Source organism: Aptenodytes forsteri, unplaced genomic scaffold (assembly GCF_000699145.1).
Source record: "Aptenodytes forsteri isolate BGI_AS27 unplaced genomic scaffold, ASM69914v1 Scaffold212, whole genome shotgun sequence".
Taxonomy (NCBI): Eukaryota; Metazoa; Chordata; class Aves; order Sphenisciformes; family Spheniscidae; genus Aptenodytes; species Aptenodytes forsteri.
Genome location: NW_008795487.1, coordinates 1,140,682 through 1,162,143, shown reverse-complemented (window position 1 = coordinate 1,162,143; position 21,462 = coordinate 1,140,682). Strand labels below are relative to the sequence as shown.

The 21,462-nt window shown below is 39.4% G+C and overlaps 1 protein-coding gene across 1 annotated transcript in view; it reads right to left on the bottom strand.

Annotated features, from left to right (window-relative positions):
- Positions 1-21,462, bottom strand: part of GABRG3 (gamma-aminobutyric acid type A receptor gamma3 subunit) — a 337,705-nt gene that overhangs the window by 36,342 nt on the left and 279,901 nt on the right. Inside the window, exon 6 of the mRNA XM_009281337.1 lies at positions 19,410-19,547. Within this exon, the coding sequence (XP_009279612.1) occupies positions 19,410-19,547 (138 nt within the window). The remainder of the gene's footprint in view (positions 1-19,409; positions 19,548-21,462) is intronic.

Below are 21,462 nucleotides of genomic sequence, written 5' to 3'. Positions count from 1 at the left end.
GGGCAGCTTTCCAGCCACTCTTCCCCAATGTTAGCCTGTCCTGCTAAATGGGGCTCTTCAGGTTCTCTCGCAGTGATTGTATAGGGTAATTCTTTAAACAGGTTCATGTCAAAACCAACCGACCACAATGTTGAGAGCTGAAACCTTCCTTTTTGTTCCCTGTGTTCTGCAAGGGTCTTTCAGTACAGACCAGTGCATCGTTAATGCAGATTTCCTTGATTTTCCCTGCAGGAACCTATCAAGTCTCACAAAGCCTGAAGACCTGCCAACAGGGAATATTACATTTTTGGCAGTTCCTTCCAGATAGCAATGAATGACAAAAGCCAAAATGGTCAAACCTTTGTGGTTCTTGCATTTAGGAGGTTGTCTGTTTGTTTGTTTGTGATAAAATAAGCAGCCTCATTTCTTGATTTTCATCCAAAGTTTTGCTAGATTCAATGGCCTCTATTGAATCTATCCACTTCCCGATTGAAAAAAAGGTTCCCCTGAACATTTTCTTTCCTTACTTTATTTGCAGGCCATCCTGCAGCCTTATGGATACCTGAGCTCAGTGACTGATACCGGCTATCATCATTTAGTATCCAATTCCAGAAAAGGACAAAACACAGACATTTTGCCATGGGATCATAAGCATTTTGTTGACAGTGGAGAACCGGTGAGATCTGAGGGTCTTGGACTCCTTTCCAGGCTCTGAACAGCAATGTAGTCTTTCCACCAAACTTAATATATTCTGCCTCTGTCCAAAGCCTTTTCTCATTCACAGCTCCAACTTTCTAGCTGTTTTATGCAAGCAGCTCCAGCAGGAGTTCACCAGCTTCTCATCCCAGTCCCAGCCTCCTCATCCCTGCCATCTCCCTTCTCCCCTGTGCCCTGGTCTTTCCTACTCTGCATGGCTCCGTTTCCTACCACAGAAGTTTTCTTGTCCAGCCTTCCTCAAGCTCCTTCTCTGCTTTTTCATTTTCCTCCTCTCACAGGCTTCTAGTCCCGTCTTTTCCACTTCACCTCTCCCTGGGTATTAGTGCTCTTGTCCAACCAGTCCCAGACCCTGATCCAAGCTTCCAGTTTCTCCTCACTTCCCAGCTCTGTCTTCTCTTGGAAACTTTTAAGATTGTTTAATGAATTTATTAATGAACTGTGAACAGTAGTGAGGCAAAATCACCAAATGAGGCATGCTTTTAGGTTAATTAAGTTTGGAGAAAAATATGACCTGGAAAAGAGGATTTCTTTCCTCCTGGATCTACAGGGCATTTTTATGCTTCTCCTTCGGTGTGATCTCCTGACCAGAGGGAGCCTGGACTGGGCCCACAAATTCTTCAAACACAGAATGAGGCAAGGTGTTTTCCCTGGAAAGCTGTCATGCTGGATTTATTAACTCTAAGGTACAAGCTCTTCCTTCATGCCTTAACTCACAAGGTGACCACACACAGGTGGAGTGAGGACATTTTAAACTTAACTAGCCCTCTTCCTCAAAATGATTTATTTAAATATAAATCTATTTCCACAATTTTGTATTATTTTAACTCTTTCTTGTTTTACTTATGGAGTGAAATCTTTTGGAAGCATAAAACAAAGCATTAAACAGGATATTTAACTGACCAAAACTGCTTAGAATTTAGCTACTTAAGTGGACAGGCAGGAGACTGCACCATAATCTTACAAATGTCAGGGCAGACCTGTTTATGATTTATGTTGTTGGATTACATATTTAAAGAAAAAGGGAGCAGAGGGCTAGATATCTTCTCGACGCTTCACTTACCATTAAGTCAATATTTCATGAAAATATTTCCAGGTGCTTAAGCATTTGCACTATAAGATTATATCAAGTTTTAATGATGTTTGGGTGGCTGAACATGTTTGATTAATAAAACTGCCACTTTTCATTATTAATGCTAAGGTTGCCAACTTAGTAAAAACTCTGAATTGGAAAATCAAAGCTGGAAATCATCAGAGATCCTATAATACTAGTGTTTGAGGCTGCATTTACATGAAATTGCAGACGGAGAAAACGGTGTTTTATCATCAATAAAAACAGTACATGTTTAATTCCACAGACTCTGTTATAAAGAGGTTTTCCTGTGTTTGGTTTTTTTTTTTTTTCTTTTCTTTAAGCATATTTAACTGGAACTAGATGCAAATCTCAAATTTTATATATTGCAGCTGAACAAGTAAATCTTTCCTCTCCTTGTTTCTTCCTTCAGTCTCCAATTATGTAGATCATTTCATGTTCAGTTTTTGCAGTAAAAAAATGGCATAAATGCATCTTTAGTGGGAAATTACTACATTTAATCATATACAGTTAGAATATTCTCTTGCCTTTTTATGAAGTCATGCAAATTTTGGTAAAATAATTTTAAATATTACATACTGATTGGCTGTTATCTTTACCTTCCCCTTAAACTGAGGTAAGTTACCACACTAGATTCAAGTGAAGAGAGAACATGTTCCCAATTTCCTCTGTTTCTTCTTGTTTGCCTGATTTTAGTGGTCTTCCTGTAACATATATCTATCCATAGATCACATTCCACAAAGGTCCCTAGAAATAGTGTGAACATACAAGACAGTCTACCTCTTAAGCAGTTTGCCAAATTGACTTTACAGCATGAAAAGCTGCAGGTGTCAGCAGACAAACTTAAAAAAAAAAAAAGAAGAGGGAAGAAAAAGTTCACTTTTTAATGCGACCCTTTAAAAATAGGTTTGCTTTTCTCTTTTTGATAAAAAGTCATTTAAATATCCAGTGTTGATAACTGGATGTCTCGTAACATGAGGTGGTGGGGAACAAGGCAGGCCAAAGGGAAAAAAAAAAGTACCCCAAGGAAAGCAAATCAGGTTGAAATATTGCTATTTTTATCTGTTGTCAAACTGTGAGTAGTTTGAGTCAGTTCTGATTCAGAATAGCAGTAACCCCATGATCACAGTCCCCCAGCAGAAGAGGACTGGGGAAAGGGAAGGTAAATAAGAAAAAAAGAATTTCTACATTGGAAGAGGGAAAGCCTTTCATGATGCATAATACCAAACTGAATCTTAACTCCTCACTAGGATGTCTTCTGATTGCTTTCAGAAGAAACTTGGTACACAAATAAGGATCACTAAAGCTAGAGTCAATTTCTGGCTTTGTTGACTACTTGCATTTATGGGCAACTCATTTCACCTTTGCTTCTCACTTTGATAGACGTTTCATGACCTTGTGCAAAATTTACTTTGTTCTACTTTTGTCTATCTTTTCCTTCTACAGCAGAAACTCTCTCTAAGGTAGAGGGAATCTCCTTGTCCATGCCCATAAATCCTTTCAAAGTTAACACAATCCTGTAATTTTGCATTACCTCTAGTGCAAAAGCCACTGGGCTGTTTTTCTTAAGATAAAAATTCACTACGAATCAAAAATGCATCTAAGACATTCCGTGTGCTGTGGTTTGCTAAATCATTACAATAACAGCTTTGTGCACTGTGGAATCAACCCAAGGCGGAGGGAGAAAAGCGGAAGAGAGACAGCCTTGAGGTTGTGACTTCAAAACAGAAACAGTCTCATAGACTGCTGTATGCCATGCCGCTACCAGGTGAAGCTGCCCCTGCAGGAGTAACACCCTCTATTTCCTGCACTGCATGTACGTGTCATGCAACCAGACAGCATTATCAATGCTTGCAGTTGAAGTGGTGACAAAAATGTTTCAAGTTTCTGTATGGCTCGTATATGGCACAAGAGAGCGAGTGCACGATGGTCCAATGCACCATGGATGTTGCACAGGGCAGGGAATCCAGTGGAGATGAGAGTCAGTCCAAAGGGAAAGGAAGTGAACTGCTATCCTACAATATGTGGGAAGAACAACCATGAAAGCAGGAGGAAATTCAGGCAAGAGAAGGCAACATTCATGAAGATCCATGCTGACCTTAACCCTTACTTGATGTAGCAGATGGCCAAGGGGAATATACTACCAAGTATGGAAAGTGATCTGCATCGCTGAGTTTGAAGCTGGCAATGCTTGTCTACCATCACTCTGCTGACTGCAGAGTGCAAGCAGACTGTACCTGGTAAGACAACAGCCACCTATGTGATTCAAAAGGTGACATCTGTTATTCCCGAGGTTCTTGGTTGGCATTACCATGTGGATGAGGGACATAAAGGAGAGGGCGGTCTGTTGATCCTGTTGTTCCTGAAATACTGAAATGAGTTGACCTTCACAGGGACCTGATTCCTGGGAACTTACTCAATCACTGCAATTGTCCCTGCTCTCACAAAGATCTGCTAATGATCCATGAATCCCTCTTCCTCCTTAGAATAGTAGAATTAGGTTTTTACAAAAGGGAATCCTAGATACTTTGTCGATGTATTTCTGTTGCATTCCAGAACTATTTTCTCATCCTCATATGACTCCTCATTCCAAACACTAATGTTGGGAATATTTCATTAATAGTTCATTAATGAGCTTTCTTTGAGACTTTCCTCAGAGCCCTGGTCCTGCATTGCTCCAGCTCCCTGGATCCCCATGTTGGATTATTTGTGTAGAAAAGTTGCAATAAGCCATACTGATGTGTTGCCAGTGAGGGATACTGAACACTGCAGAGCCCTTCTAAACCCATTGCCTGTGTCCATGTCCAGTTTGGAAAGTGGCAGATAGAAACAGGAGAATGTGCATGGCTCTTATGTGGCATGACCCTTGTTAGGTGATGGTGTCACGCCTCTGGGTAGGGAAAGAATGGCAAGGTCTGAGCTAAAAAAAAACCAATAGCCAACAACAAGGAAAGAGGTCTGTGGCAAATGGTCAAAGAAGAATAAAGGTCTTATTCCAGCATGTGTTCAAATGAAAGTAAAAGCAAAGCCCTAAACCTGCATTAATGGAAGGACAGTAGTACCAAGAGAAAATGGTCTTTGGGACAAAGAAGTGGGAAGGAAAAAAAAAGAAACAAGCAAAGAGGCCTGAAGGCTAGGTGTGGAAAGGCAAGCTGGCTTTGACACGTTGGAGTGGAATTGGTATAAAACTGGTCAAAGCAGAGGCAACCCAACATTTTTGACCACATCTAAACCAGCATAGTGAGATTATAAGTGATTGCTACTATTTACAGTGTGTCTGTGGTGGTTTTGATCCAATACCAGGAGCCATAAACTGTACTTTTGTTGAACCTCATCCCATGATTAAAATTTTAAGATTGTAGTTAAGAAACGTGATGGGCTAAAGAAGACTTCATCTCCTTTTTGATTAACATATCGTTCTCAAACTGACCTTGAGTATTGCCAAATGAATTTCTTGTTATTTGTTTAGTATTTGTTGAATAGCTTCAATAAATAATTTAACAATACAATTATTAAAAAGCTCTTTGTGATCTATCAACCAAAACTGCATTGTCTGTGCTTTAGCTGGATGACAGCTTTCCTAAATGGGAGAACAGCAAATGACTTTAAGAACAAAGCAAAACGAAAGCAACAAAAATGACAAACCCAGGTGTTAATGTACTCAAAGATTTATGAACTACATGAAACAAAAATATGAATGCAATGAAAAAATCTTCAACATTATTCTTTTCGTTTTCTTACTCAATTCTACTCTGGTATGACTACTTCTTGTTTTCTTTACTTACAGAAATTCAGATGAGATAAAATGAGATGAAGGCATTTCTGAAATACATAATGCTAAAGTTACTTCATTTTCACTGCCTTTCAGAGTAGTTTTCTGAAGAAAAGTTGAAAATGATAACAGCATCTTACATCTACTTTATGGGATTAGCTTGAAGCTTACAATAAACAGACAATAAATTCATTTTCTGTCTTTTTCTCTAAGCCGGTATCAGTACTAAAAAAACCACTTCCAAATACTAATTGTAGGGTTGTACAAAAATCTTACAGTCAAAGAGAGATTACCTCAAGAAAATGGTGGACTGCAGTCTTCAAAATTCTTTTTTTTTTTCCAGCAGTAGAAACACTGATTGTCCTTAAGTATGCAAAGCTATGTTTACAATATTCTTCAAGAAATTATTACTTGCAGACGTTGCAACGCTTCAGATCTGATTTTTTTCTTGTCAATTTGTTAAACACTTCGGGAAGCAGTAGAGGAAAATGGGCATTTATGTATGAATTTGGGAACTACAAAAAATGATCACAAGTTACCTTATAATGCAGTGCTTAATATGGTATTAGTAGGATTGAAACTGTTTCAGGATGTTACTATTGGTTCAATCTCAGATAACACTACAAGAGTAAATTCTTCTTTCCTCAGGACGACTGCGACTGGATGTAGAATAATTGCCAGCAGTGCTCATATTTTAGAAATGGTTTTGAATATAGGGAAAAAAAGGGGTATATTAGCAGTTCAATATCAAAGACAATCAGAAGTTACTGAAAACAGAAGCAATGAAAAATGTATATGTATTGTTTGCTATAATTTCTAAACTTCTCTGGGGTTCCCCTGTCCTAAGAAGTTTTTTTGCCATAAAATTGTCAGGTTTTACACAAAGAAATTAAATCTGTTTAAGGTGCAGTTTTATTTTAAGGTTGTGACAATGGGAAAACTTTGTATTATGTTTTAAGAAATCCTCTATTCCTACATGATAGTGTATTTATTAGCATCCTGTAATCCTGTTCTCTGCACATCTCACCATGGATCTGATTTTTAAACACATGATGTTAGAGGATGGGATTAAGCATCATTTGCAATGGGCCTTGGCCTGAAATGAGTTATGAGCCTACCGCTGAGCTGAAGAGGCTTGTTATCTCAGATGACACGGCTAAAATCAAACTTTCTACACCTGTAAGTTGCAGTATAGAATGTCAAGACCAAAACAGCTTCCAGCTACATTATTTGCTGCTAAAGGAAGCTAAAGGTCAGGTCTGCACCCTTGCTAGTGTTCCCTGAGCGTGATGGAAGGAGCTTTCGTCAGCCCAGTATTGAGAGTACTCTTCAAGGATGCACTTCATTGCAAAGGGGATGGTCACATCACACCATGCAGCTTTCCTGCTTCAATGTTCCTGGTGACTTCAAGCAGAAAAGATAGCCCAGGGTTGCTCCTTGAAGGTTTCTGATGATGCCTGTCCCAAGAGCAGACGCAGCCTGAAGGCAGCTTGAGTTAAAAAAAATAAATTAATTCCAGGTGTGTAAGCCAGGGGTGACCTGATGTTCAGAGTTTGCTGAGGGGATCCTTGCAGGCACTGTGGAAACCTGTTCAAGGATTTGGATTACTGATCCTGCTGCTCAGGATGTGTCCTTAGAAATTAATCTCTCTATTCATATAAGAATAAGCTCCAACAAGGTTTTCTTCACATTTGAATGTGCTTCTGTCTTTATCTATTGTGTAACACACGCAACATTTACCAAGTTTTCTTCCTTTTGAAGGAAGCATTTAGAAAAAGAAACAGACATGCTCTCTCTCGGTGGAGGAATGGAAGAACAAGGATAAAATAGAGAATTTGAAATGGGAGTGTGTAAATTGGTATTACTACAACAGACATTTTAATCAATGTTTTATATTAATAGACATATGTGTAACAGTATTTTTTTCTGGGAGGTATCCTTATAAAAAAATTGACTAGATGGAGAGAAATTCAAACCAAAGTGGACCAAGACACAGATTAAGACTATGATCTGCAAGTTTGGCTTCATCTTTGCCTAAAGATTTGCATTATTTTGACAACTGTCCAACTACAGTAGGAAGATGTATGGGAATTTCAGTACACTTTTAACTTCTTTATGTGCTTCATAGCAACCTGCATCTAGTGAACAATGTATAAGATGCATATTCTTTTTTCTCTTCAAGCGACCAAGACACAGATTAAGACTATGATCTGCAAGTTTGGCTTCATCTTTGCCTAAAGATTTGCATTATTTTGACAACTGTGCAACTACAGTAGGAAGATGTATGGGAATTTCAGTACACTTTTAACTTCTTTATGTGCTTCATAGCAACCTGCATCTAGTGAACAATGTATAAGATGCATATTCTTTTTTCTCTTCAAGCCACTTTATAATTCTGCCATGATTCTCCTACTTCATTATTCTAAGAAAATTTCTGTTTTGAACCAATAGTACTGAAGGAATAATTTGGCACACTGTTTATAGTATGCAAAAGACATGCCTGAAGCTGTGGACATGAAAGGCAGAAAACTCTTCAGATGTTTTTTTCACTCTAGCTGTTCCTACTTGTAGGAGGTCTGCAATTAACTTCGATACTGACTTGAATTAGAATGTGGGTGGTGGTTCTGTGCTTCTCAGATGAAAATCTGTATTTTATACTTATCTAAAAATAAGCTGTTCTCCTTTGGTACAACACCATACATTGTTTTGTTTGGGGAAGGGGGGGAAAGGGGTGCTGGAGGGGGGCTGTCCCCAGGTCCAAGACAGTCAGACTTGTACAATTTGTACAAGCTAAAGGAAACTTACTGCAGTTGCAGACACTTAAGACAACTAAAACAGGAGTAGCTGTGGATTGTTTCTGTTAAAGAAAGATAATGTAGATGGTATTGTGAAACCCTTGCATTGGGGGGCAACCTAGATCTTCAACATAGCTAAATGTAGTCTTCTAAATGCCAGTCTTTAGGGGTCATGTCAGAATGACTATTTTAATTTTCCTCTCCACTGAGGATAAATACAAGATGGTAAATTCTGAGAAACAGTGAAAGGTTTTGAAAGAGAGGCTGACAATAAAACGCCCCACTATCATGCAGAATTATCCTATATAAGGATATTGTCTACTATTATAGTTCTACTACTGTTTTATATAACAAGGCCTAAAAGACTAAATAGACTCACTTGCAAGGCTCATACGAGAAGGAGATATATTCAAGAGGATTCATCTGTTCAGAAGCACAAGGACATCTGCAGAACTTAGTAAAAGTCACTTGAGTGTTTTGAGATCCTTGTCCTAATACCACCTTCCTGTACTCTTGGGATTATATATTTTACTTCTACGAAGCAATGAAACTCTGGTCCACACCTTCAGTTTGTCTCAAGTTGACTGTGATTAACTTTCTCTGATGTAATGAGTGAAAGTCTATTTGGTGTCTTCTGCCAAAATTATTTTGTAAACACCACAATGCACCATGACTGATGCCAGCCCAGATTTCTGTCACTGCCAAACTGCCATACCCAAGTGGTTCTCTGTGAGATGCTGTGGTAGCCCTGGTCATGGCAGGCTTCCTTACATTTCAGGAATGCTCTCTCATGTTATCCCATATAATTACTTTGGTTGCATTTGATGAAAGGTTTGGAAACTTGCTAAACACTTATTCTTGTACTGTACCATTTCCTTAGCTATCTGACAGCATAGCTCATACTTGCCAGACTCTCTGGCAGGTAATGGTAAGACACATATTGGCTTCAGTAGGCGGTGGATAAATCCAGCATCAGGCAACTAATCATAGCAGAGATTTTGGTTCTTGCCAGTGTAACTAGGAAGCAGAAGGTGTTGACTGAAATGGAGTTGTTGTTATTATGAACAAGACCTGAATGTTGTGAATATTAGCTGCAGAAAAGGATCCTAGAGGCAAAAAGCCTCTATGACCGCATGGAAGAAATTTGGAAATGTGACCCCAATGTGAAAGAGTAAAGGCTAAATTTAGAGAGATCTTGCTAGCATGTAACTAATCTGTGCTTCACTTTTTCTAAGGTATGTCAAATTAAAACCTAAAAAGACACTTAGCACCTTTCTGTGACATGTGAATCGTCGTCCCATTCTGTATCTTAAAATTCTCATTAAGATTGTAGATTCAGCAGTGAATAAAATATCCTGTGCAATACTGTGAGTTTTAAATTAAGTACAGTTGCTTTGTAGCATCCCTGAGCAAAGGCCAAACCTTCACAGTTTGCGCTAATATAAAACTTTTGTTTGAGCCAACCATAAATCACCAATACAGTGGTGTAATGACACAGAAGTAAGAACAAAAGCCAGAGGTGCTGGAATAGCAAGGCTTGAAAGTTGTTCTCAGCTGTATAAATGCAAAGAGGCTCACAGTTCTTATATAATATGTCTTTCCACCCCCATTGCAGTGATATTACTACCAGAAATTGTATCATCAGTCTGCATTGTAGGTCAGAAAATCTCAAGATATGTTTTGCAATTTGAGTCAAAATACTCTGTCTACACTGTGTACCTTTTTAGAAGTAAATACAATTTATGAATCCAATTCTGCTTTGTATCTTGTATATTAAAGACACTTGTAAAGCCATTCTGACTGTAGTCACAGTGTATCTTCTGTGGAAATACTACCCTCTCTCCCTACTGCTTCGCAGACAGCATGCTGCTTACTGCCTTTACAAACATAGTCCAGTAGACCATGGGTTGTATCTCTAAGGGCCTGAGTATCATGCACATGGCAGTGCAACTTCTCGCTTGGCAATCCCTGGCCACACAATCATGTCCACAGACCCAATTTTGCCATGGCTCGCTGCAGCAAGTCGGGGAGCTGGGCATCTCAGAATGAATCCATGAAAAGCCAGCAGTTTACCACGGTGTCATCTAAGCTGGGCAGGAAAAAGTGCAGATGAGGAGAAGTGGCTGCTAGGAAGGCCTCTGTTGCTATGAAAAATTCACAACTCTGTTCTTTTAAAGTAAGGAACTAAAATCTTTTTCCTAGCAAAACATGGAAGCAACAGCCGCCTTCTGCTTTTTACCTTGTGGCCTACTGGTTAAAGCAGCAGGACATGTGAGACCAAAGTCTCTACCTCTCAAATGAGTGACTTGGCTAGCCTTCATGCTAAATTCTGAGATGGGTTCACCTAGTTCTTGGTATTGCTATTAAATATTCAATCACTCTTTCAAGCTCAGAGAAGAGTTCAGGTCAACAACCCCAAGCTCCAGGTTATGGCTACTGCAGAACAGATTCAACCCTGTTGTCCTCCTGTCCCGGTGAATTATCCTGGAATGGAAAGTGATGTAGCTCCAGCAGAAGGGAGCAGGAGATCAGGACTCCATGTACAAAGAGGAGCGACAAATACAACATTGCCAATGTATGAGTGAATGAGGACACTAATTCAAGAACCTCTTAGACATATACAAAACTTCTAAAACATGGAACTACCAGATAAAAACCTCAGCTGAAGAAAAACCTAATGGAAAAAGACTGTGTGTTTTTTTTCCATACAATATGAAAATCTTTAAAAAGGACAACTTGACAACTGGATATTTTTTTAGGGAAAAATCACTTCCCACTGAAATTTTCCCTTAAGAAAAAAATGCGGGTGAAGACCTGCCTCCGAGTCTTCCACTGTCTAATTTTTTTTACTTTTGCTTTTACCGCAAAGTAAAGATACTTTATTTCTAATCTCTCTCGCCATTTGCAGCAGTAAGGGCCTATACAAAGGACAATAAGTATTTGTCTCCACAAGGCAAAGCATAAGAATGAAACCAATTACATATGCAGTTCTGCTGAACTTGCTTACAAAATATGGAGAGCAATAATAACCTCTCCACTCCTCTTGTTCTAAACATCTTTTGTACTATTCATAAACAGAAGAAGAAAGGTGTTTTTAGAGCATGTTATCCTTAGTCCACTGGTATATATTAATAAGCTGAGCTTTCTCTAGTTTCTGGTGACTGAATAGTTACTCACATTAAATAGCCAGTTTCAGGCTTCTGCATTTCAGGCTCTGTTCCCAGGCCAGCATCAGGGAAAAGCTCCATTAACTGCAGTAGGCTATTGATCAAGTTATAAATCATTCTCTTCAGAAGCTGTCTTACTATGAGCTTTGTGAGACATTTTTGTAACAAGATGGGCAAGTGCTGGATTTGCAGGGCAATATAAAAGTTATGATTCCCATAAGTGTCAGTCAAACTTGTAACCAACAGAGGAAAACACTTTAATAGAGGTATTATTAGTAATCATCTATCTAATTATTACATTTCTAACCTGAGTGGCTAGCGACAAAATTATCAGAATCTATTATATGAAGTTTACAATATCAGTGCAAGATGAATTGCTGTTAAAAATAAAAATTGAAATTTCTTTTAGAGAAACTATGGCTGATTCAAAATATTTATTCTGATCGATTATCATTTGACGTGAATATCTTTTAAAAGTCAGTACAGCCACTGTTGATTGTCTGTGCTAAGCTAGGATTTGATTTATTGCAAATACTGTATCAGAGAGAAAAACTCTGCCAACAAAAAGATTATTGCTAAATCTTCTTATAATCAGGCTAGTTTTATGTTTTCATATAAATTGGTGTTAATTGTCAGAAAAGAAGTCCTACGATATTCCCTCATTCCAGAGATGATTGCAGTGGCAAGGACTTTCAGTATTATTCTGTTCCTCTGAAAGGAGCCAAAGAATGATAGCCAATTCAAATCCAGGCTGTGTATTTGGTGCTGCACACGAAGTAATTTTAAGCTGTATAAACATTCTGGATTTAAAGGTGTATTGGAGTCATATTTCATAATGAACTGTGAAAAATGAACAGGGAAAAAGTTAGAGAGTGAATTTGTTATGTATGCCATAGGTCAGTTCTGTGTGTCAGTACTAGGCATTATTTTCAAGTACTAAGTAGTGTTTTCAGCCTATTTGAAGTCTTAAATGGGATTTTATGTTCTTGCACCGGGTCTGATGGATTTCATTAAGGACAAAGTTGTGGAGAAAGCTGCAGATAAAGAAGAGGTGAGTGAAAACTAGGTTGCAAGTGCTAGTGCGGTGTGCATGTCTGCCTGTGTGAAGGCAGCAAGCAGAGGTATCTTCAGCACTGGAACTGAGGGTTAGGCAAGAAGGGCTTCGAAGGGTGCATTCCTGGTACCTGCTAGTTTGGCAATACTGGAGCTGCTGGCGATGAGGGCCCATGGGGGCAGAAGATGCACAAGGACTCTGAGAAGTTGTATGTGTTTGTGTAGGTAAGGTGAGAAAGCAGAAAGGAGTGTGATGGGGGCAGCAGATTCTGGTGAAGGGTGGCACCTCTGGCACCAACTGTCCCTGTATGGTTCTGTCTACCACCTATAAAAATAAACTTATATTCAGCTTCAAGATTCAACTCAGGATTTTAGCTTGATTCCTAACTTCTTAGGATTTGCTTCTACATGACAGAAACAGATTTTTGAAAGCCCAAACCTGATTTAATGAACCTTGGGAACAAAAGCAAGCACAGTTTGTAGGTTTGCAAGGTCTAAAATTCAGACCACAAATTTCGAGAACCCAGGGACAGCTATGGGGATAATTACATCTACCTGATACAAAGGAAGACCCAACAACCATGAGAATGGGTTGTCTCTGGAAGTGTCTAAAGGCCAGGGGAGGTGTGTGGGATCTGAAGAGCCAGAGAGCAGAGCAATGGAGAATTCTCCCACCAAAACCATTTTCTGTTCTACCTCTTTGGGGAGTGTTAGGCTTTTTCCACACACAAGTGCCGGACACACAGAAGATATTGTCTGGCATCAGGGGAAAGCAGGTTCTGAGATGCTGGAATCCAGCTGCCACTCCACTCATGCCAGGTTAAAAAAAAAAAAAAAAAAAAAAAAAGGGCAAATTCTCTTTCTCCCCTTCTGCACTCACATTAGGAGTCAGGCAGGACAGGATAAGAGGAGGAGGGGACAGTATTTGGAAGAGGAGTGGACACTGTCTGGAATCATGGGAAACCAGAGTAGATGTCTGCTGAGGGCTGTAAACCAAAGCTTAACCATTAAAGCAATTGAGATTATGTGGTACCCTGGCTGAAAGAGGCAAAGCTCCTGCAATGAATACCAGGGAGGTAAAAATAGGCACTGTTTTCAAACGATGCGATGCATTTATCTGAGTCTCCACTTGTCTGCTTCAGGATGCCATCTGATTAAAGACAGTCTGTGCAGCACAGCCAGATGAGGTAGTGTCTGCTGGATCCCACTGAATTTGGTATTTAAGGAAAAAAAAACAAAATTCACATTTGTCTTGGGAAGAACACACGGATGACAAGCACACTCTGATGTGTCATCAGGACTCAGTGGGACATTAAAAAATGTCAATGACTTCAAAAATGAAAAGAGCTTCATGAATATTCATTAAATAAATGTCTTCAGATCAGTTAGCTGGTACAGGAGAGGGTGTGACTGAATCTGATCATTAAAAACAAACATGCACAGACACAACCACATTCAGCAACTATGGCATCTCATGCCTTTTTTTCCACTCAGTGTCAGGGCCGTGAGTGCACCAACAGGCTCCAGTTGCCCTCATCAGCCTGTCACCATCTTTCTCTGCCAGCCCCTTGCAACCCCTTTCCCAAGCTGAGGGGCTTAGCTGCCTGCTGTCAACCCTGGCCTTGCCTTGCCAGCCCAATGTCTGGGCTGGGTGGTGGTCCTGCCCTGTCAACAGGGACCTATGGGGTGATGGCTGGACTGCTGGCTGAACCCTGTAGTGCCACCGGGCTGCTTGGCTCATCATTTGTGGGTACTTGTTGTGGGCCCTCTGTGCCTACAGCTAAGTGAGCTGGGAGCATTTAACAGTGAAAAGTAAGAGAAGAGCTGATTTTGAAATGGTTTCTAAAGCCAGCTGTTTTTTGCTCACCTAGTAGAAGAGCTAGGCACATGAGCATCTTTTCCTCTGGATAAATCTCTGGGAGTGTTTTGGTCTTCTGACAAAGGCAAGGAGTATCGGCTAATGCCTGTCTCCGCCTGATCCATCCCTTGACCTGATGAGGGCTCCCCCAGTGAAATTTGGCCTCCCTATAAAAACATGTCTATTCCTCCCTTCTTCTGCCAATAGCTATTTATGTAGGTCTTTGCATCTTCTTAAAAGACAAGCTTTCTTATTTTTGTTCTAAGGTATTTTTTTACTTGCCATTTGCTGAGTCCCCTGCAACAGAGTATGTACTTTAAATTGTGTTGTTGTTAGCATTGTCCCAAAGAGCTTTATCTGAATCTGTGGCAACAAGTATTAACCTTGCTTTGCAGCCCTGTGATATAGGCCTGAAAGCATCATCTAAGCTGAGGTACTTGATGAAACAGCAATTTCAAAATATAAAGCACAATTTAGATGTTGTATGACAGGCAGACTCCACTGTCACCCGTCCATTGTATGTATGCGAAGGTGTACCTTTTTATGGCGGTAGTTATGGCTCCTTATTGGGTTTGGTATTGATGCTTGGGGGTTATTCAGAATGTATGAAATGGTATTTTCTGTCTGGTTCTGTATATTTCATCTGTAACGATCAGCTATTAAAGTTTTTAAATAGGGCACTTTTATGGTGTTTTCTATTTCTGATGAATTATCTTGAACTTATTTATGCAAAGGCTCCTTTGGACTGCAAAAATCTCTCAGGCTGAAGGCATCTGAGGAAGAACACAAATAGGACTTGTACGATGCAAAGAAGTTTGCAAGTAAATGAAAATTAGATTCAGTAGCTACAAGGTCTTTGTGTTTATCTAGCAACGTAAAAAAATTGAGTGGTTTAAAAAGAATGAATAGACTTTCCCTGGGGGAGATGTCAGCAGAAAAGTGCAAGCAACACTACAGCTCACTCCATGAACTTTACTCCTTCATAATTCTCTTTTGGTTTTTTTTGTTTGTTTGTTTGCTTGCTTGCTTTCCCCCAAGTGTACTTGGAAAGGCTGGGACTCAGAAACCTGAAGTTTACTGCAAACACACACAGAGTGCTTTTAAGGATGATGTTCTGCTTTCTCTCTCCTGTTTTCCTGACCACCCTTCTGTTGGCTGATTTGCAGTTTCAAAATTTGAGAATTTTCTCCTTACATGCCGTTCCTCCTTTTTTCATAGCTCAGTGCGAGGCGGCTTAGCATTGCCTCTACTTTAAGTATCTTTGTTAGCTTTATTTGACATTGTAGCAAGAAAAGCACTTTTGCTATAGTATCTGAGTATCTTGCCAGATGGCAACAAGGGAATTCTTCAGTACTTGTGAATTAGTTTGATATCACCTGACAGTGAGAGCTTACTTATGGTGTAAGGTAAAGGTTCATGACCATGGCACCAGCACAGTGATTTCTGCTGTGTATTCCATGTAATCACCATATGCAGTAGATATTTATCTGGTTGTGTTTGTATCTTAGCATGAAATTAAAAAAAAATCCTCAAGAAAAAGCTGAACACCTCTTCCAGATGGCAATTAAAACTTTCTCTGGCTGCCAGATTATTGTAAAAGAGGATAGTCTTGCAAGAGTAAAGCACCCCACTGTGGCAATGCTTTAAGCCATTGCTGGTTCAAGGCAAGAGATGACAACATTTCTCAACTTGCTTAGATTTCAGAAATACAGTCTTTGTGACAGTTGGCTTCCTACTTGTGTACCTCTGAAATTGCCTTAGATTAACATAAATGTTATTTAGATGTCTGAAAAAGGTTTGGAAAGACTGAAAGAATATCAAATAGCAGAACTCTGCTGAGTACTAAATCTACTCATTTTGTGGTGAAAATGACTACCAAGAAAGGGCTTACACAAATGCTGGAAGAACAGCAGTGCGTTGCCATGTGGTCAGTGTGACCTCTCTTCATTATAGCCAGAACACTGCTGAAAAGGAGTGAAAAAAGGCGTCCCTGAACTGGACACAGGTAGGTAACGCTGCAGCAGCTCTCATAATATATATCATGAACACACAATTTAGTGGGAAGTAATAGAGTCATAAGCCAGCAGAAAGGTGTAAGTCAGAAGCAAAAAAAGATGTTAGGGTTTGGAATCCATCTCCTGCTAGTAGAGGACTGCTCCCTGCAGTACCTTTTCTCATACTTTGCCTAGTCTGCTTTTAAATGCCCTGTGTAATAGTAGTTTCCACAATTTCCCTTGGGAGGAAGAGATGATGTTTATACCTCTCTTTGTCAGGAAGCTGCCATTGGTAACCTGCCTGCTTCCCTTTTCCTAACTCCATCTCATTACTCTGAATGATTCCCTGCACAGCACTCTGAATAACGCTGCTCTTCCTTTCTGTCCTGAGCCTGCAAAGGGATGGTGGCTGGTGGGGCCTTTATGGCTCCTGCACGGCTCAGAGGGGACACACACAGTCCCAGAGGCTAGTCGGGGGAGCAGCCCAAAGTCGAGGGGGGTCCTATACCCATAGCGTCCTAGGGGCAGCCCCAGCAGAGTCTCCCTCTTTGGGCAGCTTTAGTGTAAACATGCAACAGAACTTCCATGACAGAACCTGGCATCTCTTTTTTGGCCGCCTGTAGCCCCTGTGGCATGGCTGTAAAGGAGATGGGATACCTGTAGGCAGGAGCTGCTGTCTCTCTTCACCAGAGATTGTCCACGCAGTAGGAAACAGCAGCTTTGGGGGTTCCCTAATTCTCAAACTTTTTTGATAGGGCTACTTGCCTTCAGTAAACAGGCATGTACCACAGCACAGCTGCCTCTCTATCCTACTTGTTCATATATACTTATATACTCACAGCAGGTAGTCACAAAATTATCTTAAATTTTGTCTCTGAGACATACTGCACAGTCCCAGATGGGTTGTGTCCCTCCTCCCTCCCTCCATTTTGGGAATCTTTGCTCTATAGCATAGGGCATACTCAAGGTTTTCCAACGTACCAGTTAGTTTTCCCAAGTCCTGGCCCTGGGTTTGCTCCTGACAGTAAATACTGTCGATGTTCAGTAAATCTGGCCTTGAAAGTACCTTAAGCGATAGTGGAAATACAGCCAGAGAGTCTATTCTATGCAAACTCAGGTCCATGTGCAAACTCAGTGTTTTATTTTTCACATCTTTCACATATTTGTTGAATGAGAGCCTCTTCTTAGCCATCTGCCGGCCAGAATATGTGGGCCATATGCACAACTTGTTTTTCTACCTAAAAACACAGCTGACAATCTGACCCATACATTTTACATTGTTTCTTCCAAGTTGGTTTCCACAACCTCCTGATAGGGTTGTTTTGGGGTTTGTTTCTTTTTTAGTGTTTGAATAAACTCCAGTTTGCCAACAACTTTCTGCTACTGTGATGCCTTTGGGAGAATAGAAATGTCATGATGGCTCTAGTTCAACACTGCTATTGGGTTTTGCACTCATAAACATGGGTGGGCAGAAGCAGCGAGAGCAGTAAGAACTTGATAAGAACTGGGCACATACTAAAAAAAGCATAGGAAATGTATTTTTCCTTGCTCCACATTAACCATTTACTCACTTGAATGAGACTTCTATAAAAATGGCTTTGTCCTGTGCAAAGAAGAGTTTAATAGATCTCTTTATCAAGTCACTGTCAACATCTTAATATGGCTGACTTGGTAATTCTTCTTGCACGCGTACTTAGCAGTTCTTGATGCAAACTCAGAATGGCATCACTCCAGATATAAGCAAAGCAGAAAGAGCAGGGCTTTCTCTCCTATTCATACCATCCCTTCCAATGAGCTCCATGCCTGCATACACAGATACTTCAATGATTTGCTGTTTGGTACTTGACGGTTATCTACCAACTCCTGGTTCAACTTATGGCTGACTCATATGAGGAATTTGCATTCCTGAGAAACTTACAGACTACAAGGATTGTATCCATAACAGAAGAGAACTTTTACATGTGTGCTGTTTGCAACATTTTGCTGTGCTAAACTACCAGCCCAAAATATTCACTAAAGCTTTAGTGACTCTTCATTACAAAAATTGCTATCCAGTCCTGAGAATACATTACTGATGTTAGTCCTGAGAATACATTACTGATGTTACTGATGTTAGTTACAACAGCAGTAGTTTCACAGATTAATAATTTTTATTATTTCTATTATTCACAGTGTTTCCAAAAGAATAACGTAGTTCTGCTTACATTTTGAAAAAAATAAATTAGATTTTTCAAAAATTCACCACCAGTTAAGCAGGAAGTTGTTTCTAGCAGGTTCCTTCTGCAGCTGGGAGAAGACTTACCAAATGGTAATCACAGAGCTTACTGCAGAGTCATGTATAAAGTTCAGATATTGTTTGAATTTTATGAGAATTTATCCAGTTCAAATAATGTATTCTATTTAGACATCTTTTTTCCCTATGTTGCTGTTATTATAACAAACAGCAAGATTTCTGAAGAACTAAAATAGGCATCATTAGATTTTAATTACAATCAATTGGTAAGGTCACTAGCAAAGGCCTTTATCAGCTGAGAAATAAAGAGTGCCTTTGAAATATTATGAAAAATACTAAACCTGTGGCTGAATGAATTATTGAAAGTGTCTAATTTCACTAACTCTACCATTGTGCTCAAAATCTTTCTCTTTAATTTATGGTGAAAATATATGTCTCAATGCAGAAATGGCTTAATAAACTTAGCTGAGAATCATATAGTAACTGCAAGTATATAACAAACAGTCATGTCAAGTTAGCATTTATTCCTCGATATGTGAAATTACAAAAAGAGTAGAGAAGAAGTTATCAAAAATCTAGAAAAAGTCAATAGTTTTGAAGTCTGCACTTTAGAGGTTTTAATATAAACATTGGTTCATATTAAACATTGAACATTGAAATCAAATTGCAGTCAAATGAAAGCAAACTTGGAACAAATATTTTGAGATAATTTGTTTTCCAAAACAAGCACTACCATTTGTATCATTCTTACCTGCAGAGGTTTTCACAATTTCTGAAGTATTTCTGAGACCCATAAAGTCAAACTGATAGAGTCTCCAAGACTTCTGGTCAGCAGCCTCCACTGAGTTTTTCCTCCATCTGTAAATCATTTCCTCTTTAGGGTAGCCATCTAGAAATTAAAAAAATATATATGTATAAAAATATATTGCATTTCATAAAACAGGTACTGCAAACAGTATCTGTTCACTGATTTAGAGGTATTTGGGAATACCTAAATTTCTGAGCTGATGCTTTCTCAGTGAGTTTGGTGGTATAATTCAGCTAAAGAGTTGTATGGCACATAAAATAGAATCATAATACTGGCAAAACTATGATTTTTCACAATCGTCGTTTTTTTCTGATGGAGAAAAATTCTGATTGGTTCTATCAGAATTAGATCTTTTCATAGATGCAGTTGATTGTACTAATTTGAGGTCCATACACAGAAGTATACTGCTTTACATATGCTCTGAAGAAGCTGTGCAAACCGATAGAATGTAAAAAAAAGTGGGGAGTGTCAGCGTAGGATGTAAACAATTTAAAAAAACATAATGTTTTAAAAGTGACAATAGTCCTAATGTAGTGTGTGCTACTGTACTTCTGAAATGAGCTCAATACAGTGCAAAAAAAGCAAATTTTAAATTAGTATGGGATTTTAAAAGTGATTATGCCATCATATTACTTCTAAAGGTTGTGGTATTTAATGAGACATCACCTGGTCTCTACAGCTGAAATAGCTTCTGAAAGTCTTCCTTTATCAATTTAGCACTTAGTAGTCATAATTAATCCTCACGCCAATACTTAATTTCCCTTTTGTTAGAGAATGGCGTTTTCCAATAGAAGTTGAACAACAAATCTTCAACCAGCCCAAACCATAATAATAGACCATCTAGAACACAACAGCACGCCCATGCTAGTTAAAACTAGATTGTTCTCTAATGCATAATACAATAAATGCCTATTCATCTAATAACTAATATAGTAGATGTAGATTACAAGGCAAATTAAAAGCCTAACAACAACAATAGCCAGTTAATATAACTGTCTCAGCTGTAATCGGATACAGATAAATATTGATATTTGCATTACAAAATAACTTCTCTGGTCATGGTGCTATTTTCTCGATGTTTTCCTCCTATAAGTGTCGTCTTCATCTTGTTTAAGGTTCCACCCTGCTGGGGCACTGCTATAAGGTGTGCATGGTCTCATTTATCCCTCTCACTAACACAGCATGAAAAGTACCCACAGTCCCTCAGTTCTAATCTGTAGAAAATGACTATGTGTTAATTCAAAATGCCATGTTCGTATATTTCCCATCAACGTAAATAAAGAAATAACCCATGAAGGACACATCTGAGTAACAAACACAAACCCTGCTGTTCTCTACGAGAACTCTTGCTGCCGAGCAGATTTCACTGCCAATTCTGCTGTGGCAGTCTTTGATCTAAAGGTTAAATTTTTTTGGCTGGCAGATTATGTCAGAGGATGCAGAGGTACAGTGAAAGAAGTCAAGCTTTGCAGGGCCTCCGAGTCTTAGCCCTGCATCTTCTGAAATCTTCTCGAGCCTTGCTCCTATTTGACTGAGCCCTCTGATCACATTTCTGACCGAATAATGTCTCCCTCTAACAGAAAGCCCTACATTTAATCATAGAATTATAGAATGATAGAATCATTAAGGTTGGAAAAGACCCTTAAGCATCAAGACCCCAACCGTTAACCTAACATTGCCAAGTCCACCACTAAACCACGTCCCTAAGTGCCACGTCTACACGTCTTTTAAATACCCCCAGGGATGGGGACTCAACTGCTTCCCTGGGCAGCCTCTTCCAATGTTTCACCACTCTTTCAGTAAAGACATTTTTCCTTACATCCAATCTAAACCTCCCCTGGTGCAACTTGAGGCCATTTCCTCTCGTCCTATTGCTAGTTACTTGGGAGAAGAGACCGACACCCACCTCGCTACAACCTCCTTTCAGGTAGTTGTAGAGAGCGATGAGGTCTCCCCTCAGCCTCCTTTTCTCCAGGCTAAACAACCCCACTTCCCT